This window comes from Lichenostomus cassidix, chromosome 10 (genome assembly GCF_008360975.1).
Source record: "Lichenostomus cassidix isolate B80296 chromosome 10, HeHo_3.0, whole genome shotgun sequence".
In the NCBI taxonomy this organism is placed as follows: Eukaryota; Metazoa; Chordata; class Aves; order Passeriformes; family Meliphagidae; genus Lichenostomus; species Lichenostomus cassidix.
In genome coordinates, this window is record NC_139491.1 from 11,823,385 (window position 1) to 11,850,832 (window position 27,448).

The window sequence follows — 27,448 nt, forward strand, 5'->3', positions numbered from 1 at the left end:
TTGATTTAAAAGCTACTTTATTTAACACGATAAAATACTAGTCTACCTACATGTGTGATCTTTTGTACAGATTTTATTGTTATTGAACAAAACACAATTTTTTCCTTCATGTATTTTGAATATATCTCTGTGGATATCATGAGGAATATTACACTGTACATAGTAAGCACCAAGAACACTAAATAGTAAGAATGATTCCTTCTTTATACTGATAGATTGTTTGTGAAATTAAACAAGTACTAACACTGTAGTAATAATAATAATAAAAAAATCAAATAAAGTGTTCCTTAAGTTAACTCAATTCATTATAATCCTTTAACTATTTCAAAGCTTTAGTTGTTGATTTTAATAACTATGGCTAATAGAATAGCTAGAAACTCAGCATTATTTACTGAGGAATTTCTAAGGACAGTCGTTGTGGTGAGGTGAAAGCTGTTTCCCCTGTTGTTCTGACAGCATCCAGAACTAAAGTCATTGTTTTACTCTCTGACCACAGGGAGAAGGCTGAACAATGCAAAAAGGAGACCACTTCTGCATTTAAGGATTCTACAACTGAAATTAAATAAATAAGTATGAAATGCAACGAATTAAGCTTGCATTATCAGTGACACCAGTCTCTGCATCTGCTCCCATTCAATCTCTGGAATGGAGGAGGGAAACCAGCAAAGCAAGGCAGAACGGTGATGTGTGCATTCTCAGTGTATACTCTGAAATACATTGCACTGCAGATGGAACCAAACCAGGAGATGACTCCTGTCCTTTAGAGAACCAAGCCTGTAATTCAAATCTGAATCATAACATGAATTTTATATCCAACTTCTCTAGTACCATAACTGATATTGAATCCAAACTTGTCACTGCAGGGAACAAAACTGAAACCTGCCTCCAAGAAGAGCACTTGAGTCCTTGCTGTGGCCAGAGTGCTGCTCAGAGTGCCTGAGCTGCCCTGCAAGCCCTCAGAGAGCCAAGCCAGCCTGCAAAAACACAGATTGGGTCTGTAACAGCCATTCTCTTACACTGATCCCAGTTCCCCTGCTCACAGAAAGGTGACAGCCAGGCTCAGAGATCCAGTCTATCAAGGCAAAGAACAGAATTACCTTGGGAAGGAAAAAACTCCTCTCATTACAGGAAGTGAAGGCAAGGAAAATTGTAAAGCAGGAACATCTATCACATGGCAGTCTTCCCCTCTGACTGGTGCTGACAGGGCAGCAATGCAGACTTGTCAGAAAAATGCTTTTCTCGCCAGGTTTGGACTAAAAACTGTATGGTAAGCTTTGTGTCAGGTGGTGATATAAAGTTATCGTTGTGGGACTGAAATGAAGGGAGAAGAGTAAGAAAAGGGAGAAGGAAATAACAAGTGAAAATTATTCCTACTGTTCAGGTCTTGACTGAAGAACAAGTTTTTAACATCTTAATTCACTGCACACTGCCATACTCTCCCCCAGCTGGTGAAATGAACCATGAAAGTCTGCTGTCTTTATAGAGTCTCTGAGGAAATACCAACTCATTGGTTTTATTAAACCCTTGTGAGAAAGCCAAGTTTGAAGCTGCTGGGGACTTGTATCATTTCCAAGGCATGTGGAGAGGGGGTGAAAGGAAACGTCACTTGAAAGAGATGCTTGGTATCGAGCATCAGCTGTGGAACCTCCTCACGGTTGCTCAGCAAACCCTGAAATCAGAACAGAAAGAGCGTGTAAACATTGAATTAAGAATCAAAGCAAAAGCAGTACATTGTTTTCTTCCCACTGCAAATCTTGCTTTTGCGTGATGTTAAGCAGATTTGTTTGCATCACTTTCAAATGGCTAGAAGATGAGTACATTAGTAATAATATGATGTAAAGGTCAAATACAACTACAAAGCATCAAAACTCATGTGGATGAAGCATCCTGTTAAGCTGAATATTAGAAATAGCAGCTGCAGCTCTTACCTGGACTTTCCGAACAAATGATGGAGTCACTCTTTTCTCAAAGTCATCTATTGGAGTGTATGAGTTCAGGATCTTAACTATCTGCTCAAATCACAAAAGACTATTTTAGTGTGTCATAAAAAGGGAGAAGACAATAAGAAGAAAGCCTTATTATGACATTCTTACTGATATTTAATTAAAGTTTCAGTAAAACGTTTTACAGTAAAGAGAGAATTTTGACTTGTCACCTACTAAGTTGTTACATATATGGTGATTGCTATGACTCATTTCCAGAGGTGTCAGCAGGATCAAGGAAATGTAGAAAAGGCTGAATTGATTAAAGGGAAACAATAAAAACCCCCTGTGACATACTAAAACAAAACAAAAAATAACCCCAAAATCCCACCCAAAACAACAAACAAACCAACAAAAAAAACCCACTGCGGAGCAAAAATGTGGGATACAACAAAGCAGAGAAGTATTCACCACAGGAGCAGTTAAAATGCTCAAAACAACCAGGAATAAAGAGTTAAAACTTCAGTTTAACAAGTGATGATGTGGAATGCTGAGGAATGCCACTTTTATGAAATGAAAGTCCAATGGCTTTTTATGATGACTCTGGCAATCAGTGCTGCCAGAAGAAAGCAGATGGTTCATTACCTGCACAGTAGAAAGAGATGTGCAGTGTTCACATATTTCCTTGGCATCATCATCTGTGATCTTTTTAACCTGAAGGAGCCAGGCTGCTTGAGACAGGGGCTCCAAAGTTTCTTTGGCATTGCTGCTTTGAAGATTCTTGTCCTTAAGCCATTCTTCCAAATAGCTGATATTACATCTGGGTTAAACCATGAACAAAGAACAGAAATGTCAGGTTCCCCTTGACAAGCAAGTTACTTTCATGACTTCTAAGGAAGAAATACTCTAATGCAGTGCTCAAATTAAAACATTTTAAGTTAAAAACAATACCCGCAGATCACAAAAATCAAACAGTTAATAGCTTGTTGAAATATAAATTAAATCCTTTGTATATTTCAATTTCTTTTTTTTCTTCATTTTTTATTTTTTAAAGCATGGCTAATAGAAAGCCAGTTATTAGTTTAGCTGTTGTTTACAGAAAATTACTAATATACACTGGCATTGCCTATTGCACTGTATGGCATCAAAAACCATTTATTTACAACTGAGCATGTACAGGGAATGGGAATAATCTTTGCCTGTTACAAAGCAGGGCCAGGCTTATAACTGATGGCCAGCTTTCTTCTGATAATGTTCCCATGTGGGCCAAGATTTTACTGATTTTCCTTCACCTGAGTCTGCAGTCTGACTAATGGCAAACAAATGCACTGTTTCTTCTGCTAAAGAGCTAGGAGCATGTTTCCCTGGTGCTTGTAACAGCAGAGAGGATGCTCAATGTACATCCCCCAAGGCTCTGTCCCAGGGCCTCTCTCATCACAGAGCATGAAACATGCAAGTCAGCTTTTGTATCTCTGCCAGCCAGGGGACACTGCACCTGTTTACTACAGTAAGAAAGAATTAAAAATACTGTTGGTCACATCAGGGATGAGCTAACATGGAAAGAATCCGAACCATGTCTGACTTTAAACTTCAGACTGTAATTTTCTCTGCCTTTTCCTCCCCTGGTGTTTCCATGCAAAGAACAATTTGTAATTGTCACGTCGAGAAAGCTCAGCCCAAAATACAAAGATTTGCTTTTCTAAAAGGAGTAAAAAACAATTAGCTACTTCCATCAGAATGGTCACAGAATATCCAGTGACTTAAAGGACATTACACACAAATGTTACAAATTCTTTCTGGAGCCTGTTGAAACTTTGCTGGCATTACCTTATCTGCATTCCTTTCCTACAGGAGCACATGTCCTTGCGCAGGAAGAGACTATTGAGGGTGACAGCTCCGATCAGAAAGAAAAGCTGCTTCACTGCCTGCTTGAGAAGCTCAGAGTCCAAGCCATTCTGACACATAGTGCTATAAAAATAGCTGAGCTGCTGCAAGATAGAGGTCATTGTGTAGGTATCAGTGTCATCTATACTAGAGGAGCGCTTGCGGAACCCCGTAGGTTTCAAGCCAGAAATTCCTTGAAGGCTTTCGTACTCCAGCATGCCTGGTACTGAAATACAACAGAAAATAACTGATAAAATCAAAATTCCTGAGGCTCCTTTCAGTTTCATTAATTATTGAACACAACCTACTTTCAGGATATTTTAGAAGTTAAATTATACAAGAAAAGTAGCCTTGACGAAAGCTTCCACAGCATGCAATTTTAAAAAAGCCTTTTTTTTTTATGATGTTGCCCAGATTCAGAGCATTATCCCACACTAGGAAGCATTTTGAGGAAAAAGTCTTTCCAAATCCTGTGGGGATATATTCAGTGAAATCTGTATGTGCAGAAACACACATGCAGGAACACACCTATGTATAAATATCAGGAGAAAGGAGTCTGTCCCACGCTTTGCCTCCCTGTACAATCTTTATTCACGTCCTTCACAAGCTACATTTAGGTCTGCTTGGATTGCTGTTGTCTTACCAATCATGTGCTGAATGTTGTTCTCCATCACAACAATGAATTGGTGATATATTCGAATGGCCAAATCACTAAGAATTTGTCTGTATTCCGAGAGATCAAAATGCTTCAAACAGTTCTTATTCTGACGTGGAGTGTTGAGCTTTGTAAATTCCTACAAGTGAGTTGCAAATGTAATTGTTAGAAATCACATAGCCTGATCATTATAAATTCTTATTGCATTGTATTGGAGTTACTCATTCCATCTCTGGCTGAACAGTGTCTCAGAATGACTCAAAGTTACAGCTAATTTCAATGGATGCTTCCTGTACTTAATTTTCCCATTTATGCTGACGTTTGCTCTGCTCCTAAAGCCAAAGGAAAGACATGCATAGATGTCAATGAACTTTGGAGCAATTCCTAGATCTCTCAAACAGAAAGCAAATTCTCCCTGCTCTCCCTTCCTCTCTCACACTACCCACTCCCCGCAAAAAACCCCCCAAAAACGCGAAAACAAACAAAAAACCCCCAACAATGTAGTTGTTTCAACTATGATGGCAAACAAAAAAATTTACATTTTTCTGTTGCAAGGAGATACTATTTTCTGATTTTTCATTAGCAAAGTTCTGATTTCAAAAGCCTACTCTGAATCCTAATCTGTGTGAGGTATTAAATATTCATTAGAGTCTAGATTAAAAGTAAATTCTGGATTCATAGCTTTCCCTCCTGCTGCAAGCCCAATTACAGAGTGCTGGTAACGAAGTTTAACAGGTTTGGGTTCCGTGTGGCTCTGGTGTGGCCACGAGAGGGAGTTTCTCTGAGCCAGTTCAGGCCACCTAAGTCTATAAAACCTCATCAAAAAACACAGTAAGAGGTTCCACTTGGAAAGAATTAAAAGAACTTTGAATCTCAGGATGAGATTTAGCTTAAAAATGCAAGTGAAATAAGGGAAAAACCTGAACATTTTATTGTTTTGCTCCTTTCCCGAGGTTTTCTTCTATTTTGGTGGCAGGAGGTATTTGAATGGTCCTAATTATAAAATAGTAAAACTGTTTTATATTTATACACAGCCAGATATCTGAAGGCCAGCTCAAATTAAACTCATGTGGAATAATTCAAATTAAATAGCAGTTTCCATCTCATGTCTTTAACCTACTTTAGCACTTTGATTTTCCTTCATTTCCCTTGATCCATTAGTTCTACACTGTCTTATTATTTGTATAAGACACATAACACCAGTGCAGGGCAATGTCAATATGCAAATACCTGAAAGGAACAGTGGTGAGCTGGTGAATAATTAGTAATTAAGGCTATTTTAAATTCCACTTAAAATCGGTCAAAAGTAATGAAATTATTTTATGAAATCAATCCTACCTCTTCCCCGCTGTACTGCTTCAAACAGTTAAGAAAATAATATGTATTGGAAAGCCAAAAGGACAACATCTCAAAGTCTTCTGAATGCTCCTGAAAATGGTAAGTAAAGCAGCCTTACTATGGTATTGTGCCATGAAGTTAATTCAATAATTAAGCTTAAGACCAGTACAGCATTGGTGTAACAGAGCCTGTCTATGGCAGAAGGAGCTCAGAGCATCTGTGAGGTCCTAGCTGAACAAATCCTGCTGTGTTTTCGGGCTAATACAGAGAAAAGATCCCTCTTTTGTTTGGTAAATACTGCTTAAGTATTCTTATAGACAGACAGGCCAAACATTGAGCCTGAACAAACAGTTTTACAATTCCTGTGGACATGCAGTGTGCTGGAGGGCTTCCTGCAAAGAAGTGTGAACAACACCTGCATTCACAAATGACACTGAACTACATATAAACACAATTCTAACTATGTATTTTGGGTTTTTTGTTAGCTAAGTAAACACAAGCTTCTCTAATGGATAAACTGTCCTACAAGTTTGTGAACTAACTATAGGCATTCTCTGTACAACATGTTCAGCTGCACAAACCATAGTCCATTCCTGCCTGTGCTACAAAGCACATCTGGTGTTTCATTCCATTATAAATCCTTGATAAAGCATTTACAGTTCTGAATTTGTTATGTATACAGGATAGCAATTTTAGTTTCTAATTTAATTTTGTACACTGGCTGGTAATTTGATTTTAATCATTGGGTTCTAGTGCTGCAGTACCAGATGACATGCAGAATCACACCAGCAGCCAAGTAGTGCAAAAATCTCTTCAGATTCCACTACCTGCTTGCTGCCAGACATACCAACCCTAATTTCTGTCCATCTGACTTCTACCAGTGCTGAAAGCACAGGTGCACTTCACCTAATTAGCCACTCATTATAAAACGTAAAATATTTTAAATTATTTTGTCAACAAGATCTTCAGATAAAAGTAACTTATGTTAATGCTGTGGATTCTGTGTTCAGCACAGCAGAGCCTTACCTGGAGACTTTATAGGGATGCTACTACAAACCTCAAAAAGAGTGTCACTACTGATTATCATTCTGTTATGGGAATATCAGCAAATGGACGTGTTGGCATTCCCCAGGCACCATGCATGCACCTTGTAAACCTTGTGTTAAAAATCAAAAATACAGGAAAGTACAATCAAACGTAACTCCTACCTTAACAACCTGTTTGATACCATCAATGGTTACATTCATGAAAGACTTCAGCATGTCAGCATCGTTCAGGTAATCTGCATACCTCACACACATGAACAGGATGTGAGCTGGAAGGCCAGGAATCATATTAACTACAACTCCACGTGGCTTTAAATCTGCACAGAGGAAAGTAATCTGGTTTATTATGTAAAAATTCAATGATTCAATGTATCATTCTGAAAAAGACAAGCACTGTGAGGCTCATTTCTGCAGTGACCTTTCACTTGATAATTGACTTACTGGTGGATTGCTTGTTTCTGAAAACTTCTGTAACACTATTGCTCACATATGAGTATTAATTACATTTCCCTGAGGGGTAGGAGAGCATTGTAGCAAATTCTAAGGTCCTGCATGGGCTATGCCAGGCAGGACAATTTCAAAATGCAAATACCTAACTACCCTCTGGATGCCACACCAAGTTCCAGCATTGCTTAAGGCCACACTTCTGTTCACAAAGACATAAACATTCACAAGGCTGAAGGAGGTGAGAATGAAAGGTAGGTAATTTAATAATGGTATTAATGTACATAGAAAATTTGTCAAGTTTACTATTAATTGTAAGCTAATGAAATAAGCTGGTTTGGCAGCAAGACTGATATTGTAAAGTAGCTCAGAGGAAGGACAAAATCCTTCTAACAAGAGATACATGAAGTACAGTTCCTTTCAGTGAAGGGAATGATATGGAAAGGACAGACAGGAGAGTAACCATCACACATGGATATAAGCACAGTGACTTACAGACTTACTAGATGAACAGGAAGAGAATAAATTCAAGTTCCTAGTTGTGCTCTTGAGATTTATAGCTTTAGAGGTGGATAAACAATAAGAAAGATAACAGAGTCAGCATTAGTCAGAGTCAGAGAAATGAGTTTTACACAGATAAAGCACTTCTGTACTTGATACATCTGGCAGTAGAAAGAAAGCAATATAGAGCCTCCAAATTGTATTGATGGCAAGGAAAGGGGGGAAAAGGCAACTTTGAATGTAAATTAAATATGGTGCCTTGTAGTTTTTATTACGGTGTTCTGAATATTGTTGATGACTTAAACAATTTTAAATTTGACTAAAATACCGAGAATCAGATTTTGAATGATCCTTTCTTCATCCTCTTTTTTGTACTCCATCATTCCAATGTACTCTTTGGGCACAGTTGGCACATGGGCTTCAGCTGTCAAACACAAAACCACTGTTACTTCCAGGTTAATGGTTAAGCTAATGGTCATGTTAGAACAAACTACTGGAGAAAAGCAGTTTTCTCTGTAATAAAGAGAGTACAGGCCCTGCTCACACTAATGTTCTCAGCTTATGGATCCAAGCACTATGAGTTAACTAACATTTCTATTATTCATAAATAGTTTCACTGGATTCAGTGGGATTACTTGCAGGAATAAGAAAAATAAACAGCAGCACATTAGACACCTCTGCATTGTTTTCAAGAGTATCCTATTGTGAAGAATTCTTCTGTCTAGAGCTTTGCCTGTTCTTTAGCTGGGGAAAAAACCCAAACAAACCAGGAAAGGACTTTTATGTAATTTGTGTGGATGATTCCCCTGGCACATTTTTCTGAGGTTTTAAATTTCTAAACCCAGCCCTAGCTCCACCTTTTAAAAAATATATTCTTCTTCAAACAGACACTGAGCATTCAAAGCCATTAAACAAAATAAATCACATAACAATATCGTACCTTTTTCAATAGTTTTGGTCAGAGTTTTGATCTGATCCTCCAATTTTTTTATTATTCTGTCTTTCATGTCTAGCTTTTCTTCAAGATCCTGCAATAATCCAAGTCAGTGAGTTCAGAGTAAACACAATTAAAAAGTGTTTTCTACTGCTCCATGTTATTTCCACAATTAAAGTGCACTATGATGTGCTTTTACCTATATTTGGTGGAAGAAACATCTTCATATCTTTTTTCTCCCTCAATTATTTGAAGAAACATCCTATCCATACCACAAAATCATTATTTCATTCTTTTTATCCTGCATTTCAGGTACAGTTTCTTAATGACAATTTCATTTCCTCACCATGTTTTCCACAGCAAATTGAGTAGTCACTTGCTTTATCTTGCTTTGTACTTCATCCTGACCTTCATCTTGCATCAAACCATTGCTCAGCCCTTCAATTCCTTGGATTGTGTCCTTCAGACTCTCTTTTTCTTTTAAGTCTACTTCACTCTGGGCCTCTGCAGTTCTAAAAAGAGAGAAGAAGTCTTGTCTCAATCTTCTGTGAAAGCACAGTCAGATCACACTTGTCCATTACCCATTAACTGTACACAACACTCAAAAGCAAATTTTAAGTAGGATGTAATACTTTAAAAAGTTTAAGTGACTCTGTTACCACAGCTTATAGTGACTATATTTCTTAAGTAATAATTTTAAAAAAATTTTAAAATTACCGTCTTTGTGTCCTATCGCGCTCTAGCTCATAATGCAGCCGATTTGACATCTCTGCCATGTTTTCAGTAATAAACAGCAACAAAACCCAAAACAAAACAGAAACAACAAAATGAAAGGTATTTACTGTTCAGTACTAATACTCAGTAAATCTTTCTTATACTCACCATTTTGTTTCATCCAATGAAATTTAATGACCTGCCCAATAATGTATCAGAGAAATATGTGACTACTCCATAACCACACAGAAATTATATGGGATGAAGAATTTTGATACTGCTAACTTCTTGCAGCTGGCAGTAAAATTGCTCATAAATTTAAAATCAGTTGCCTAGGAAGACACTGCAGTTAGAGAGACTCCAAATCCTCAGCAAAGTATACTTCCCTAAACTGAGAACTTTTCCTTGTCTGCCACTCTGAGTTTTTCAGCACTCTCTGAAGTTCCACCTGACAGAGTATGCCTTAAGTTCCAAATCATCTTTCCTTTTTGTGATTGCTTCCAAAGGACACATTCCACTCCACACCTTCTTAGCAGAGCTCCACTGAACACATTTGCAGACTTCCAAACCAGAGAACTGAATGACCTCAAAAAGGTAAAAAAGCATATATTTGCATGTATCTTATTCTTTAAGAAGAGATACAAACTATGCAACACGTTTTTTTCACTGTGTTTCCTTCACTTAACTGGAATAAGGAAGAAAGTAATAAGGCAATGAAATTGTCATGGAATATTACTTCACCTTTTAAAAGTTCAGTTCTAGAGAATTCATCATGTTCTTCTCAAACAACTGGAAGACTAGGGACTGTAGTGCTACTTTACCTTTCAGCTTCACAGTCTGCTCTTGAAGACGGTTTTCAAGATCTAATTTTTGATTCTCAAGTTCAGAAACTTGCTGCTTGAGGTCTGGGATTACCTTTTAGAGAATAAAGATATTTGTGTAGCTCAGCATCTTCCTTCTTTTAATATCTTTGCAATAGTTCCTAAGTCATCCTATGACCCTCAACTGCAAACAGTCCAAACCAGAGAGAGACTGAGGAGGTACTGCTGCCTGCTTGCCCAACTTGCTGCTGGCCACTCTTAAAAACTAAATAGTGAAATAATCAAACTGTTGGACTGTCCCAGTACTACTACTGTTCTGCTCTAGTTCAAAGGAAATTACACCATGGCTTTAATTTACCCAGTTCAATTAACAGTGAAAAAAAAACCCCTCAACATTCCATAAAACAATTTAAAAAAGAATAATTTTATAAAGCACTTTTCCTTGTATTTTCAATTTTTGTCACTCTGTTTTGAAAACATGTCTTCAATTATTTTTCAGAAAAATGACATGGCTTATGCTGTCTTCTGGAATAACTGCTCCTTGTGAGAGACAGTTTTGCCCAGCACAAGGTGTCAGGCTCTCCAGCCATGCCCATAGTTCCTTGGGTATCTCTTGGAATGTGTAGCTGCCCTCTGGTGGGGAGAGCCTCAGAACTTTGAAGAGGCTTCTGAGAAACATCTCAAATCAGGTTTATGCAAAGGAAAAGAGAAAAGTCTCTGTGAGGCTGCCCCAGCAAGCTGGACACTCAGACAATAAATTTGTCTGTCTCCTTACACACTACCCCAGCAGGCAGGGAGAGAGCCTTATGGATGTGCCATGCCTTATGGCCCCACTTGTTTGAGCCTGGAGATTCCAAAGGCATGACCACAATATTTTGAGTGCCACAAACACATCTGGATTGTACTTCTATACCTGGACCTTACCAGATTTTCTGAAGTTAGCCTGCTAACTTCAAGTCGAATGCCATCGTTTATGTCGTTTTCCTCTCGGAATAATTTCTGTAGATGATTAATGTCTTGACTAAGATGTTCAACTTTAAAGTTCAAACCTTCAATCTCCTTCTCATATATTTCTTTCTGAGACTGGAAATGAGTTTCCAATACTCTGTTAAAACAAAAGGGAGAAAGAACATTGCAGATGTAGAATGACCTTGATTAAATAGGTCAAATTTAATACAAAGTGAAAACAAATTACTGTGATTAACATAGAGATATTCCATTACATCATCTGTGCATTAAAGGAGTTGAAAGTTATGCATGATATCTCAGAGGAAACACATTTGCCTGACTGACACATACACACATCTCACTGGCTTAGTAGAAGTTTATTCAACTGATTTTAAACTGCTCAGTCCATCTTATAATATAGTGTTTGTTCATTTCCTTAACAGAAGTTCCATATTTCACTGTGAAATTAATCACCCACTGATCTCTTGATTTATTTGCTAGATCACAGCTTGAGTTATGGAAACATTGAAGAACTGAACTAACCTTGTGGCTTTTTTCAAGCCCTCGTAAGCAAACCACAATTCTCCATCCTCATTTAAGTGTTCCAAATCCTCTGTAGAGAGTCTACAATACAAAGCAGAACCATTAGTGTGCAGGTGAACATACAGGTTAATTTTTTAAGCTTTTTCGAAGAGACCTCAGAACAAAATTACCTGCTTCTTACATCTTCAAAATCATAACTTTCAAGAAGCTGCTGTGTAACTTCTGACATCTTTTCTGGAAAACAAACCCCACTAAGTTTATAAAAGTCAGTATTTTCTCTGCATATTTCATGTTAAAAATCAAACCCTTCTCTTCCTAAATGTACAAGGTTCTTTCCTGGTAATCAGTAAATATATCTGATTTACCACAAGAATACAACAAGGGATTCAGTTCTACTTTGGGACTTGTAGGAGCATTTGGGTTTTTTTCTAAACACATCAAACTTTCAATGCAAAGTTACATCTTTCTGGTCTGAATCTGGGCAAATCCTAGAGCTGTATATATGGTTTATCATCTCATGCATCTACTGCAAATATAGGTTTGCTCTATGCCATTGTTCCCATTAAACAAATTTCACAACAGTAGTGCTTCTTAAATACATTTTCCCAAAGATAACCCAACCCAGCAAGTTGTTTAAGCATATTTGACATTTTTGGACCTAGGACAAAGCACAGGATGAATGAAAACAAGACAATGTATTGTTTCTGCATTTTTGGGTCTCAACCAGGTACTTGTTAAACTTCAAAAGAAGTTGAAATTCTAGGTGATGTTTAAATCATTACTATCTATTTCCAAACACAAAGGAGAAATGTCTGAAACCAGAGTTTCCTCAGAGGGGTACCCCAGATCTCAGAATTCAGTGATCACTTTATAAAACTGTGTGTATGTATGAACAGCATGAAACCTCAATGGGATGGAAAAGAGAACTGGAGTTTTGTCAGAGCTGACATAGAAGAGATCAGTTTGAACTGCTCTGGCTCACACTGTAGTTAGCAAGTTCTCTGCTCACCTCTCAATTCTCGCTTCTGTGACTGGGCTTGCTTTTCAACATCCAGTTTCTGTGTCTGAAGCAGCTCAATTTCCTTTTGCAACTCAGGTATTTTCTGAGTCAGAGAGAAATCATATACTGAGACAAGGAGTGAAGGACAAGGGCTGAGTATCAGTTAAATCGTAATTATCATTAAGAACAAGTTAATATGGTGAAAGGCTAAAAATGTGTTGTGTTTAAAGCATCTGGTTCTCAGGCATCAGAGCAGAACAGTCATGTGATGTACTGAAAAAATAATGTTTTTGCCATGGAATTGACTCAGAGAAAAAAATGTGACTTTACACAAAAGCACTATTTTAAAGTTCAGTTTATAAACTGAAGTAACAGAAAATCACCCAAGAAACCAATACTTTTTCAGGAAAAGGAAGGAAAAAAGATTTATGTATTTAAGTTTATAAATATTCAAGCACAATTACTCTTGAAAACATGCATTTGTTTCTGCGAGCAGTAACTTGCATTGTCTACTACATGAAAACAATGCAATATAGTGATGTATCAAATACAGCTTATTAAATACAACTTCTAAAAATGCACTGCAGATAAAAAAGTTAGTGAAGATAATCTGTAAACAAAACATGCACATTCTCTGCTTGCTTTATCTAGCAAAGACTCCAAAATTAAATGTGTCATGCTTCACCTGTGCTTGTTTTGTAAGCTGTCCTACTTCCATTTTCAAGCCATCCTGAGTGGTAATTTCTTGCTGAATTTGTTGCTGTAGCTGAGTTTTTTCTTCTTTCAGAACCTTAATTTCTCCCTTGAGCAATTCAATCTCCTTTTCGTAGTCCTGCTTCTGATTTTGGAAATTTTTCTCAAGAATCCTAAAGAAGACAAGGAAGTGGTAATTTTATTTGTCTGCATTCATAAGTGAAGAAGTGGGCTTTGTTTCAGTTTTAATTTGAAGGACATGCTTCACTGAAGAACATTTAAATGAGCTATAATTACTTGAAAATGCTATACTACATCCTCAAAACCCCCCTGCATAATGGATGATAATGGGAGAACATCCCTGGATTTCCTTACATATAATATAATATAATTATAATGGCATGGAATTCAATGCAAAACTGAGTTTTTTCCACCTAAAGGCAAATTCTCTAACTCTGTGAGTTAGCCTACCTGAGCAGCTTTCCACTACATTTCTGGCCACAGTCAGCACTGCAGAAGGACACAGCAACAGCAAGCCCTTCTCAGTAAAACATTGCAGGAAGCTTTCCATTTTCCACCAGTCCCTGCTCGATTGGACTGGCTTCAGCATAATATAGAAAATGAGAGAAGTGGAAAAACTAGCAAGAGAAGTCCTCTTAATATAGTCTGAAGTTATTGGCAGCTGAAATCAGACAGAGCTGGAGCACCACAGAGCTTCCAGCCCAGCAGTGACTGATTGCTTTCTTCACACTTCAGACAACAGCATTGCTCTGCTGCTGAAGGTTCTCTGTCTTGTACTAGAAAAGAGTTATTGGGAAATAAACACTTGATCCAAGGAAAGCATGCTGCAAAGCAACAGCCATTTGTTGATAAAGGACAGGACTTTTATTGTAAATTAAATACCCAAGTGGGGGTGGGGATGTTCTTTCCCTTATATTTTTAACCAAATATCCTTTATAAACACTGCCTTTCCCTCACAGCAAATCTTTCAAATCTGTCTTTCACATTCACTTCACAGGAGTTCTGACTGGTATGGCCTTCAGCTGCTCTTCCAGTCCTGACCAGATTCTGAGGATATTGCAAAGAAATCAATGCAATCAGAGTTGCCTTTCAATTCTCAGAAAGACACATGAAAAGACAGGAAACTGCAGAAGAGCAGTCTCAGGATAACTTCCTGCATATGACTCACCCCCAAACAAGCAAGTGCTTTTCCTAAACTCTGCATGAAGTACTTCAGTACCAGCATTAATGTCCAGGAACATGGGCAGATTCATAAGTGATGTCAGCAGATAATACATTTGCAGAAGGAGAAAGAAAGGTAGAGAAAGAGAAAAAACAAGTGCTGTTTCAAAGGAATAAAATTTAGATTACATACATTCGCTGATTTTCTTCTTTTTGTACATCATGGAAGAGTTGCTTCGTGAGCTCATCCATTTTCTCTGTCAAAAAATATTTCAATATTTCAAAGACCTGCATGCAATTCTATACATTTATTAAAAAAGCATGACCACAATGAGAAGTTTTGTTTTAATAAGTAATCCTTAATATATTCTGAGACTGAAATTACTGTCTTAAATGCCAGAAATTATCACAATACATTTTATAAGTAATGCTATAGAAAGAAAAAAGATTCTGAAACACCAAATTGTTACTCCTCTATAGTATAGTTGATCTCATGTGCTGCCTGTGTCCTTTGAAATTCGATTCCTAAAAGGAGAGTATTAAAGGAACCAAGGGTGAAGCTACACTTTGAAGGAACACACATGTGTGTGAGAAAGGAAACAGAACAGGAGGAGAGCTTCTGCTATTGAAAGAACAAATTTAATTTAACTATTAAATAAAATGCATTTGTACACTTGCACATTCTAAGCAAGAGAAGCTTAGGACCAACTTCCAATTTACTACAAATTCAGCATTTATATTGCTTTTATTAGATTAACAGTAATTTGTTGAAAACCTGACTTCGCCCCACTATAACTCCTTTGAAACTCCCTTTAGTTATTGTACCTTTCATTTCCTCAGTTTTTTCTTGGAGCTTTATTTCTAAGGTCTCCTTCTGTTCTTGTAACTCTTTATTCTGATTCTCAAGTTTGAAGATTTTCTGTGCACACAAAAAGTAAGCATAATATACAAATTACAAAGGAGGAGGAAATAGGTCACAGAAGATCTTACATATCAACAAGTATATGTGGACTCCCTGCTGCCTCCCCCAAAAAGAGAGCATAGTTACTTAGAAACTCTCAAATAATGCATTTGATAAATCCAGTAACTGAAAAAAATATTTAAAAATAAAAGCACACTGATAGCAATTATAATTTACCTGTTCACTGTCCTCTTTACATTTTTTCCCTTTCTCTTCATATGTTCTCTTTTGGAGAGTTAATTTTTCGAGTTCTGATTCAAGTTTCTGAATTGTATCCACATCATTCATATGAGCTGAAGCCAGGTTGGTCAATCTTTCCAGCAAACCATGATTTTCTCTACTCTACAATGAGCAGGACAGGTTAAGAGAAAACAGGAAAATGCACTGAAATGGTTCAACAGAATTTTAAAGGGAGCACCTGACCTACTTCTGCTCACCATCCCATCTCAGTCATGATTATTTCAACCCAGGACTGTTTCCATCAACTGAATTAAAACTACCATTTTAAAGACAATTTGTCTGGAATGGCTCTCAAAAATAAGTTGCAAAATAAACATAATGTTGAATTGCCAGAAGTTACAAAACACGTTGCACCAGAGCAGTATCTCACACATCCTTCATCCTAACACAAGTAACCCCAGGCAGAGATTGGATGGACTAAAGACACAGTAAAAAACGAAAAAGTTAATTGCAGACTCTTCTCATTTGCATAATTAACCCAAAAATATAAGGAAACCCTCAATGATTTTTTCCACCCTGCAAGCCAAGTAGTTTACCATAAAGGACCATAACCTTTACATATTCCCCTGTCTTCTCTATTCAACATCTTTGACTAGAACAGATACAATAAAAAAAAACAGTACAACTCAGAAGCTGATTGCTTCCCCTCACCTGTTCTTCTATCTTTTTCTGCAGCTGCTGGACTCTGTATGAAAGCTGAATATTCAACACAAACCGCCGAATATTCTGGAATCTGCGCCTGGCAAGCCATGCACGGGCATACTTCTGCAGGATCACAGCCTTCTGTTCTTCACGCATCTTTAAAAAAAAATATTGTCATCTGTCTGTAATTAGCTCAGTCCACATCAGTTACAACAGTCTGTGAGTCTACATACACCAATGAGGACAATGCATCTCGTGGAAATATCAAAATACTGAAAGATCCAGGCTGCAGATACATTTGAGCCACTGTAGTAATCACAGTAAATGGTCTGCACCCAGTATAAACTAGACAGCGTTCTTGTTAAAAAAAAAATAAATCCAAAACAGAGCAGAAGATAAGAGAATCAGACATGGAAAAGGTAAAGCATTAGGGATAAATACCATTGCCTCCATCTTTCTTACAGAGCACAAGCTGTTTCCAGTTACCAAAATAAAATTTTTGATAGGCTGTACCTTCCGATACTTTTTTCTTGCCAGAAATCCTCTTGTGTAAGCTTGTATTGTTACAGCAGCCACATGGATGAGCTGGCAAAGCCTACGGACCAGGTAACCCCGACAGTACTTCTGAATAATTATAGCTGCCCATGTTTCCTTCAGGTTTCTTGCAGTTATAGCTTGCCTTAATTCAAAAGACAATAAAATCACATTGGATTTCTCATGTTCATTCCCTTGGTTGGTCAAATTACATACACACACCAAAAAAGAGAGAAGATGTCAAAAAGAGGCATCCACTATCAGAAATACAGCTTGTCCTTCAACCAAAGTGAAAGAGAGGGAGCTGTCCACAACTTTTGAGATCTCTCTACAAGTATTTGTTCTGATGGTCTCTTTATGAAAACCTCCAAGCCTAACAGAGCCATCTCTCAGTCTGCTTTGGGAATGACTGGTGCACTTTCTTTGAGTAATTTGTCCCTACTGATTCATAGACCCCTGATTTACTGTCTGGCTCTGAAGCTCAGCAGAAAGCCCCAGATAACAACTGGGTCACACATTATCAGCTAAGGACTGAGCTCACATGTAGACAGACCCCTTGGGAATCTGACAGACAACATGGAAACCTGTTGGAGTATTTTTCTCACATCAGCCGAATAATTTGAACACTTTCAAGTTCACAATTACAATCAAGAGGACATGGAAATACAACCTGAACTGCTCTTTCATAAAAACACTTTGGGCACCGGCTGGACCTCCTGTGAGCCTTCAGGCAGAGCCCAAGAGCCCATTGGTAGCTCAGCCCAAGTACCTGACGGTGCGCTGCCCCCGAAAGTATTGCTGCACTGTGACTGCTGCTCTCCTCATGCTCAGGAACCTCTTCCTCTGCAGCCAGCCCCGCACTCTCTTCTGGATCAGGATGCATGCACACCTCAGCCTGTCTGACCGAAGCTTTTCTAAGTAAGCAACCTGGCCTGCTCTGAAAAAAATTTTTGTTCTCCCAAACTGGTACTGGTTATGGTCCTGAAAAAAGAAAACAGTAGGTATGTTGAGTTTTTAGTTTATTTTTGTAGACCAGACGTTCTCTTCCTCTTATAAATTGTCACTTCAGGCAAGCTTTTCTTCAAGATATGATCTTCCCAAATAGGAATATCCTTTCTGCTTTCTTTGTAGGCAGGAGTATGCATAGGGGAACAATCCACTTGGCAGGAAAGACACAGAGAACTACAGCAAAAGTTGTACACTCATCATCTAAAATTCAAGGGAGGCTCTGGACTTATCATCAAGGCCTTAAACCTCCTCAACCCCTCCTACAAGCCTGGTTCCATGAACTCAGCACTACATTTTAGTGCACATTTCTAGCCTTGAACCAGTGAGCTGTGTGAGCAAAACACTCAGGGTGAGGCTGATTTTGAGTTGCAGCTCTCAGCCTTGGCCTGGGCCAGAGCTGCTCAGCAAGTGTGCCTGTGTTTGGTGTCACATCCCTGACCCTGAGCTCAGTCCTGACATGGTCTCTGGCTCGACTGGGACCAGCCTCACCACCACAGGCTCATCAAACAAACACAAGCAACGTGCAAAATAGCACCTTTTTAGAACAGCTCTCCAACATCCTGCATTCCACAATCAAAATCCCTCTTGTGCTTGTAATACTTGACAAATGTACACCATGAACTGTTTACTGGTTTATAAATACAGGATATCTTCCATTTTGCAAGTGACAGTATTAAGCACAAAGTGGTTACATTCTCTTTGGCCACATCATGAGTGTGTCACAGCACAAGGTTACTGACCCACGAGCCTGTGTACAGCACAGTAAATCAGGAAAACCAGCAATAATGCAAATACCTTTCCCATCTGAGGAGAGATACTACTCTTGGCAAAAGAGACCTTTTCTTGCTAATAGATGCTGTAATACATCTATTGCTTGGTGCAGACAAACCAACCTGGATTAGACGCTGCAAAACAATCTTGCAGATCTGTTTCTTGTCATTTATGGAGAGTTCCTGCTGTGTCATAAGAATGCTGTAACGGCTGAAAAACTCAATGTAAGTCCACCTGGAAAATTAGAAGTTAACAATTTAAATTCATTCAACAGACAGCTACGTATTTTTTGGCACAGGGAGGCCCATTGCTATCCCTACCTGGATGGGTAGCTCTGTGCACTAATTCGAATAGTTTCCAGAACACCACATGCTCGCAGCTGCTGAGCAACTCTTTTTGAATCAAACCTAGAAAGAAGCAGTGTTATACTTTACATTTCTGCTGGGTTTGGCATACTGTAGTAATTAGAATCATTCTGCTAACTGGCTTTGTATTTCTGTTCATAGGACACAAAGCTCCCTGCTTCTTATTTAGTGTCTTACTCCACATCACATATTTAAAAAAACAAAAAAAGCAAGGAAAGCAAAACTATCTGGGTTTTCTGTTTCTTTCTCAAAACCAAAGGAAGACTATATTTATATCTCTCATGAAAATTCCTGTTTCTTTTCAGTGTTGACTGTGAAGTTCACAGCAGCAAGTGGTAGAGAACAGCTCCACTCTCAACACAAAACAAGCACAGAAATAACCCCCCTCAGCAATCCACTAGGAAGCAACTCTCTAGGTATTCTTTAGCCCATTCATTATGAACAAACCAGGATTTACTCATTAATGCCTGGGTTCAAAATTAGGAACACAAGGCATGGAAAGGCCCTTTCCAATTCCAGACCAGAGCTGATATGCCCACGGAGCACAGCACCAGTGCCAGCCACAAGATTCCTGTGCCAACAGGTGACTGCACTGCTCTTTCAGAAGCTCGTGGTGCACTCCTCTAGGCTAATTCTGACATATTTTTACATCACCCAAGCTATTTCTGCCCTCACTGCAGAACCACTAGAGCTCACTGCAGTGATGGTGATGGAGTATCATCAGTAATGTGTTTTGCATGCAAAGATTTTGTCTGGCTACAAGAAAATGAACTAACATACTTAAAAGATTTAATTTAGAATCAAAGTTGGCCCCATCCCTCCTACTCATCTATGATAAAAGCTTTAATTTTGTTTGCCAGTGCACTGCCTTCCAGCTGGAAGTTCTACATCTGAAACCAGAGTGCTTCCACAGATCTGCCCACAGAAGAGACCAATAGCTGCATCAAAGTTAACTCCTACTCACAGGTTAGTGGTTATCAGTCTGGTCACAGGAATTATGAAAATTATTTGCCACATATGATTGTATTAAAACATTAAAAGTACATGAAATTTGAGGGAAAATCTGGGGCTATGTTCCACACTTTTCAGACCTTTTCTGACTTATAAAGCTCTTTTAAATATCTCTGCAGAAAAAAGGGAAGTTTGCAAAGAAAATGGCAGAGGTTTTTATTCTCTTTATAGGAATTGGGGTTAATCCATACTGTATAAGAGCTAACACACCTATACAAAATATTCATCAACTTAAACCAAAGGTGGACAACTTTTATCCCAAAAATGTTCTGACAAATGCATAAGCACTAGTACCTAACTTGAAAAATATTAGGTTAAAGAATTTTTAAGGTAACAACAACGATACTTAATTATTCTATTTTTGTAGGAAGGCAATGCATTTTTTTTAAATTCAGCTCTCTGGAAAGGAAAAATATGTTCTGCATGGGAAGTTTCTCAGCAACAAGAATTCAGCTTGCTGACACACCACTACAGTGAAATAGAAAACCACAGCTCAGCACCACCAACATACTTACTCAAAAGGCAACTTCTCATCGTTTGGCTTTATGCATCTCACATAATGAGGAGTGGTTGCATTGAGTGTCACCATAAGTAAAGACAAAGAATTTCGGAACTAGAAAATACCAGACAGAACAGTTTTGCTAATGAAACATTTCCAGTAAAAGGTCAAATTTTTGTCTTTTAATTATCTGTTAGGTTTTGGCTGGACACTGGGAGATATCCTTAGTGTTTAGATCTTAAATGCAGGGAATTGAAGAGTCTGGCTGTACCCAACAGCCTCCTATATATAAAATAAACACACCTACTATATCCAGACCTGGAGCACTGCTCTGTGGCTCCTGCTGTCCCAAAAACTGGACAGTCCCCCATGGAATGTAACAGAATCCAGGCTCAGTCTCAGACTGCCCAATACTCCCCAGAAAGCACAAACACCATGGAAGAGCAGGCTGTGCAGTACCTTACTGCCAACAGTCGTTCGGAGCTGTTTGTTGGGTGATTTCAGAACAGGTCTGGCAGATTTGATGTTTATAGCTGAACTGAAAGGTGAAACGGACACTGGACTGTCTTGAAAAAAATTTGCACACAGATGAAACTAAAAGTGTGGTGAAAGAACCAGAGTTAACCACTGTGTAACTGCAGCGACATTTAAATCAAAATTACATTTACTGTAATATAAAACACAAACTCCTTAATGCTTAGGCCAGGTATTGCAGAACTTGGAACCATGGATTTAAAGCACAAACAAACAACAACTGAAAAAAGAGTTGCAATGATCCTGAGTCTACTGAGAAGCACTTACACATTTCACACACAAAACTCAGCAGCTGTGGAGTCAGCCTGCAAGAGCTATTCCAATATAAGCAAATATGGACATAAACACAGAGCAGAGCTAAAAATAAGGCCACTTAAGGCTGTATTTTCCCAATATGCAATTTAAATCAAGAATATATTTTCAGGTCAGATGAAGTCAGCTTTTTAAGAGTAATCCTGAAGTCTCAAGGCTGCAGACTTCAAAGGGCCAGGGCCTCCAAGCAGATGGGAAGTGGCACACATCAGACACCTGATGTTTTCCTTGCCCTGGAATTCTCTTAATCTCTTTTGAAGAACAAACAAAGGCAGCTGTTAATGATAAACTACCTATCAAAGCTGCACGTAATGACTACAGAAAAAAAAAAAGTTTTTCAGTTACTAGCATTACAAAATGGTCTTCGAGGGAGATACTAAAAAAAAGCCAAACATAACTAGCAAAGTAAATGCACATATATGAAGAAGGTGAACACTGCATTTTTTCATCTTGTATATTAGTTCATGTTAAAAATATACACTTGTATAACATTAATAAAAATTAAGACTAAATTAATTGATTCAACCTATTAAAAATCTTTAAAATATCAGAATAAATATTTTAAAATCAGATCTGAATTAATTCCAGTAAAATCAGGTATTCATAAAATTAATCATCACTGTTTGTTCACAAACCTTGCTCTCTTTCAAGATTTCAATCAATACTTCATGTACTGTATCTCTGTTTTTTTCCAGAAATCCTTCACATTTATATTCTACCTGTGCAAACATGTGAAATCATTAACTTTTCAGCAAGACACAAACAAATGGCAAAACAGTAATTTTTACTCTCTCAGCTGTGGTAGCCAAGAGCTCTTTATTAGTTTAAACATGATGGCTGAAACTCTGCTTTTCCCAGTTCCATTATCTCAAGATCACACACATGCATACTGCAAATCTAGAAATAGGACAAACTGCCAGGATCCATTATCAACTGCAATTTCCTTCTGCCTTCGCTAGGAATTCCTTTTCTCCTTTCTTCATTATTCTGTGATTTCAAATCAGAACACCAAAAAGGAATACTACATTTGAAATGGAAATAACTGAGACTAAACTACAACTGTAACTGTTCTATTTATACATTCTACTATTTTTCTGCTTTTTTATCTTGATGATTTATTTTTATACTCTCAAATTCATTATCTCAAGCACTTCTTACATTTAAATGTGGTGTTACAGACAGTATTACCAATAAATAAATAGCACTATTTATTTATTGAAGATCGATTTTATAGAAGTTCCAAACAAGAGTGGTTAATATTTCCTATTTCCTATGTTTGCTTTTTTTCTGAATGAGCTACTGCTAGAAACATGGGGAAACAATACTGGGTTGTTTACACTCTACCTTATCAGCAAAGTGTTGAATGATGAAAGAAGTGTTTGACATCCTTGGCTTCTCAAAGAGTGCGTTTTTATTGACAAAATTATTGTATAGCTTCTGAAGCCAGTTTTCATCTTTTCCATGAGGCAACTGTAGAAATGAGAAAGGCAGTCTATTTAACTCAGTTGGGCTGTTAGAAGCAGCAAAGCTGCTGCTGCCAATAAATACTCTGCATAAAACATCTTCAGTGAATTAGGAGGACTGATAACAGCCAGGTTTTGACCCTCAGACTCACCAGAGGCTCCCCACAGCAAAATATTTTAGGACAGAAGGTTGTATTAATCCACAGATCTTTGTAACAAAATTAGTGATTTATGGAATAACCTTACTTTAAAAATATTGGTGAAAGAGACCCCTGGAGACTGAATAGTCCAAATTCCTGTTTGGAGCAAGACTACCAGCAACAAACTGCTGCTGGAACTCAACTGCAGGAAGTGTGAAAGGATGAGAATCTGCTGCACTTCTGCTGAGCTGTTCTGTCCCTGCATTGCCCCCCCAGACATCAGCCCCAGCTGCTGCCTGACCTCTAGAGGAGAATCCCGTTGTAGGGTCTTAATTCTATTACAGGAAAATAGACTAGTAATTTACAATCAAAATTGCCAAAGAGAAGGCAAACATCTATGTTCCTTTTATGAGGAAAATGTTCTACTTCTCATTGAAAAGGGCAAAATATGGATTACAAGCCCCAGTTGTAAAAATCTGTTGTTTTTTTTTTTCCTATGAGCTCTAAATGCAAGATTTTTTAAATTACCAAGCATTCTTCATCCAGAAGTTCTAAAATTCCCATTTTTGCTTCAATAAGGTCAATGACAGGCTGATTGTCATAAAAGTCTATTAAAGTCCATGGGATATCTTCCTTCATATATTCTTCTTGTTCAAGCTTAAAGACATGCTGGATTTGCAAAAATTATGAAAATATAAGAAGGTTACAATTAAGGAAGAAAATAAATATAATGTGTGCATGTGCATAGTTGTTGTTGTATATATAAGATAGAAAAAAATTATATTTTGGAGTATATTACATGTCTGTAAGAAAATTAACTTAGAAATTTTCATTTATATATGTGTACCTGTGTTTACATGTAAAAATAATTTTTTTTTTATTTATCACTGGATAACCATTATGCAGAAATATCCATTACTAAGGCACAAATAGCATTTACAAATATCCATTCTGAAGTAAAATATGATAAAGAACTGTAACAAAAAAAGAACATACCAGGTTAAATTGCTGCTGTAGTTTTTCATTAGCATAATTGATACAAAATTGTTCAAAACTGTTCACATCAAATGTTTCAAATCTGAAACATAATTCAAGTAAGAAAAAAATCTTTTGACATCAAAATCAAATGGTAGCATCTCTGAAAGACTTTGGAGCTAACCTAATGTTTCTAAGATAATGAACTAACCGTAAGGGTAATGAAGATATTAAGGAATTTCAAAACTTCTCTAGAGGCGAATATTACCAGACAGAACAAAGCTGAAAATTCCAGAGTTAAATCTAAAAGTATTATATCAGAAGGTAAATTTCAACCTCATCTACAAAAAATTCTGCTATTTGTAGTAGCTGAGTATTTCCACTAATCTGGATGCTAAAGAACTTCTGTGACCATGACCTCTTAGGAAAACAAGATTTCCCTCCAAATTCATTACCAGCACAAAAAAGTGCCTCTTTTATCTACTCCAAAGAAAAGGCACTCTGTTTCCAGAGACATCCTTACCCATAAATATCCAAAACACCAATGAAAGTATGTTGCTTGCCAGGGAACTGCAGAGCTTGGTTAATTCTTTCCACAATGAAGTCAAATAAATGAGAGTAGATCTTCTTTGCCAGAGCATCCCTGGCATTGCCAGCCTGAGCCTTTGTCATTGGCTTGATCACAGTCTCTGAGGTGGTGACAATCTTGCGGTGGCACAGCCACCGAGCCATTTGGTCACTGCTTAAACCCAGAAGCTCACAGAATATGTTGAGATGTTTATCTTCCGTCTTGAAAATGACAAATAAATGTTATTAGGTTACATCTAGTACTTTAACTGTTGTCTAGACAGTGAAATCCTTGCACCACTGACATCAAATTATGATTTTTATTTCTGGATAGGCAAGGGGCTGTGCTTACTTCTTTGTCTGGCAAAATAGCAAGACGAGCTAAAGCAAATAAAAGTGGATAGAATTCCTGATAAAAGAGAGAAAAACTTGGGCTGGATGAGATGCTTTGGGTTAAGACACTGGAAGAAAGTTACTATAGCCTATGCTTAGGAGCTCTTGCTTTTCAGGCTCACACAGCTTGCTGGGACACATTCTGAGCTGTTTCCTGTATCCTGCAGAGAGTGCCAAAATGGCTTTTCCAACAGCTGTGGATCAATTGGATATGGGGCACTCTCAGCCACATTTTGCCTTTTGTTAAGACTTTCTGAACTCAGACACAGAACAGCATCTGTGTGAACACTTGCTGGGATTCTGTGCAGATGGAGATGGAGAAATCAATCAAGTTTAGTACACCAAATTTAATGCTGCTCTGAGCCCCAGATATGAGAGAAACTCCTGCTAAAGAACTTCTGGCATAAAACAGAACAGAAAATGTTGGTATCTGAATGAGCTACTTCCTTACACTGATGGATGATCTCTCATCTCCCACAGCTGCTATTTCCACATTGCCCAAGTGCAGGATTGCTGCCAGCATTTTAAAAACATCCATCTGAAAATCCCCCTTCAGACCTGAAAAAACATTCCTTGATTATTTGAAACACGCAGAAACAGCACAATTAATTAAAGTAGAGCAATGCTGGATTACTTGCTTTGTTGTGCAGCCAAGAACTGTACAGCATCTCTGCAGGGTTCTGTGCAAATCCTTGGTTCTGCCAATTTTCTGCCTGTCTGATCCCATGACAGATTAGGCAGAAGTTCCTGTACCTCCCCAAGTGCCAGCTCAAGTCTGATTTAGCTTTTTCATAAGCCATCCAGGGGCAAAGAAGCTTCCAATTCCACTTCTGTCACAGCATGTGAGTTTAAGGGCCAAGAAGACTGCAGCCCTCAGTGATGCTGACCAGTAACAATTAACACCAATTGCTAATTGCTCCTGCCCAGTACTGCAAAACCAGACCAACACCACAATGGACAAGCTACGAAATCAAGTATTTTGGTAATTACTACTAATGTTTTGGATATTTCAGAAACAATCCACCTTTGCCCACTTCAGGGAAAGAAAAAATCTACTGCAAATGTACCCCCAGGAATTTACCCAGTAAGGTAAATGTCTTCTGAGTCTCCACCATATTTGCTCTGTCATCAACTCCTTCTATTACAGTGCTGCCACCCATTCGTGTGTAGTTAAATTCTTCTGCACTTCCTGTTGATAAGAAGCAAATCTTGTAATCCTGCAAAAATTAGGGACTGGGGATAGCTGCTTGTTAAAACTGTTATAACACCAAAAAATTAAAGATGCTGTCAGATGACAGCGTTGCAGTGATGAGCTGGAGGTCCTCTTTTTCTGAGGGAAATCCATGTGCCCAACTCACTTAAATGACATAAATTAGTATTCATAATTCCTAGAAAGCTGAATACTCCATCTAATAAACAAACAGGAATGGAGACTGAGTAAACATATACCTAAAGTCTGCTTCTCTCAGCTTCTCTGTAGATAAATGAAGCAAGTCAACATGAGAATGATGAGAATAAGATTTTCAAAGACATTCAGGTACTTGATTGTGCACTGTTGGAGTTACCAGAGATTTGCCACCAACTTCAAAACCAGCAGGATTAACAGCAAAGTGCTGTTAAAAATCCAGGTTCTGTTTTAAGGCTGTGAGATTTATGCTGTAATGCACTAAACATCCTAGCATTTGAAAACCCAACCTTAAAACACTGCACTGCCAAAGTGAAGAGCAGGTTATTTTCTTGGGACCTACCCAATTTGAGATGTTCATATTCAGGTTGCATAGCAGATGCACACAACTGATAAAATATATGGTAGTTCCTTTCATTCTCTGACTGTAAAATAAAGCAAGGAGTAGCATCACAGAAAAAAAAATTAACAACAAAATGAAGAAACAAACAGAAAAACATTTGATATTTAACACTATTGCAAAGTGATAATGATAACTGAAGGCTAAATTCTGATGCAACATAGTTTAGCAAAGAAATTGCTTATTATTAAAATGGCACATCTTAGACTTCAGCAAGAGCTTTATAAGTGATACATTAAAATATACTTTATTTCCATTGCCAATATGCTGAGGTCTTTCCCCAAGGATGTTAATAATTTCTACAGCTTGAACAACCATCAGCCAATAAGAACTGTCAAATACTGTAACACAAAACTATGTAGGAGTGTCAGCTAAAACACTGCCCTGTGGGAACTCAAAAGCTCTCCATTTTAAACCATCCTTCAGGCAGAAGATATACAGAAGTATTTTTCAGCTTACTTTAAAAGTTACAATACTACTAAAAAAGAAACCTTTGTAAAATCCGTTTTATAAAATTAAATACCTTCTTTAGTACATTATTATAATTATGCCATGACACTGTAGGGACAGGAAATAAGCCCTAGCCTTATAAATTTTCATCCA

General features: G+C 37.8%; 1 protein-coding gene across 2 annotated transcripts in view; it reads right to left on the reverse strand.

Moving 5' to 3' along the window:
- Positions 1-27,448, reverse strand: part of MYO5C (myosin VC) — a 33,423-nt gene continuing 5,975 nt past the window's right edge. Inside the window, exons 7-41 of one of the 2 annotated variants that reach the window (XM_085070652.1) lie at positions 26,789-26,870; positions 26,122-26,229; positions 25,492-25,598; positions 24,604-24,869; positions 24,102-24,183; positions 23,634-23,774; positions 22,847-22,972; positions 22,138-22,221; positions 21,116-21,250; positions 20,673-20,770; positions 19,102-19,188; positions 18,904-19,015; positions 17,772-17,983; positions 16,982-17,147; positions 16,478-16,624; positions 15,764-15,928; positions 15,451-15,544; positions 14,819-14,882; positions 13,436-13,616; positions 12,760-12,853; positions 11,921-11,984; positions 11,751-11,831; positions 11,184-11,364; positions 10,260-10,353; positions 9,442-9,493; positions 9,071-9,236; positions 8,731-8,818; positions 8,119-8,214; positions 7,008-7,162; positions 5,800-5,889; positions 4,450-4,600; positions 3,750-4,032; positions 2,568-2,742; positions 1,929-2,009; positions 1-1,669 (exon numbers count right to left, since the gene is read on the reverse strand). In XM_085070652.1, the coding sequence (XP_084926778.1) occupies positions 1,517-1,669; positions 1,929-2,009; positions 2,568-2,742; positions 3,750-4,032; positions 4,450-4,600; positions 5,800-5,889; positions 7,008-7,162; positions 8,119-8,214; positions 8,731-8,818; positions 9,071-9,236; positions 9,442-9,493; positions 10,260-10,353; positions 11,184-11,364; positions 11,751-11,831; positions 11,921-11,984; positions 12,760-12,853; positions 13,436-13,616; positions 14,819-14,882; positions 15,451-15,544; positions 15,764-15,928; positions 16,478-16,624; positions 16,982-17,147; positions 17,772-17,983; positions 18,904-19,015; positions 19,102-19,188; positions 20,673-20,770; positions 21,116-21,250; positions 22,138-22,221; positions 22,847-22,972; positions 23,634-23,774; positions 24,102-24,183; positions 24,604-24,869; positions 25,492-25,598; positions 26,122-26,229; positions 26,789-26,870 (4,461 nt within the window). In that variant the 3' untranslated portion in view covers positions 1-1,516. Of the gene's footprint in view, positions 1,670-1,928; positions 2,010-2,567; positions 2,743-3,749; positions 4,033-4,449; positions 4,601-4,971; positions 5,692-5,799; positions 5,890-7,007; positions 7,163-8,118; positions 8,215-8,730; positions 8,819-9,070; positions 9,237-9,441; positions 9,494-10,259; positions 10,354-11,183; positions 11,365-11,750; positions 11,832-11,920; positions 11,985-12,759; positions 12,854-13,435; positions 13,617-14,818; positions 14,883-15,450; positions 15,545-15,763; positions 15,929-16,477; positions 16,625-16,981; positions 17,148-17,771; positions 17,984-18,903; positions 19,016-19,101; positions 19,189-20,672; positions 20,771-21,115; positions 21,251-22,137; positions 22,222-22,846; positions 22,973-23,633; positions 23,775-24,101; positions 24,184-24,603; positions 24,870-25,491; positions 25,599-26,121; positions 26,230-26,788; positions 26,871-27,448 lie in introns of those variants that run through there. The other variant, XM_085070653.1, reaches the window with a different exon arrangement.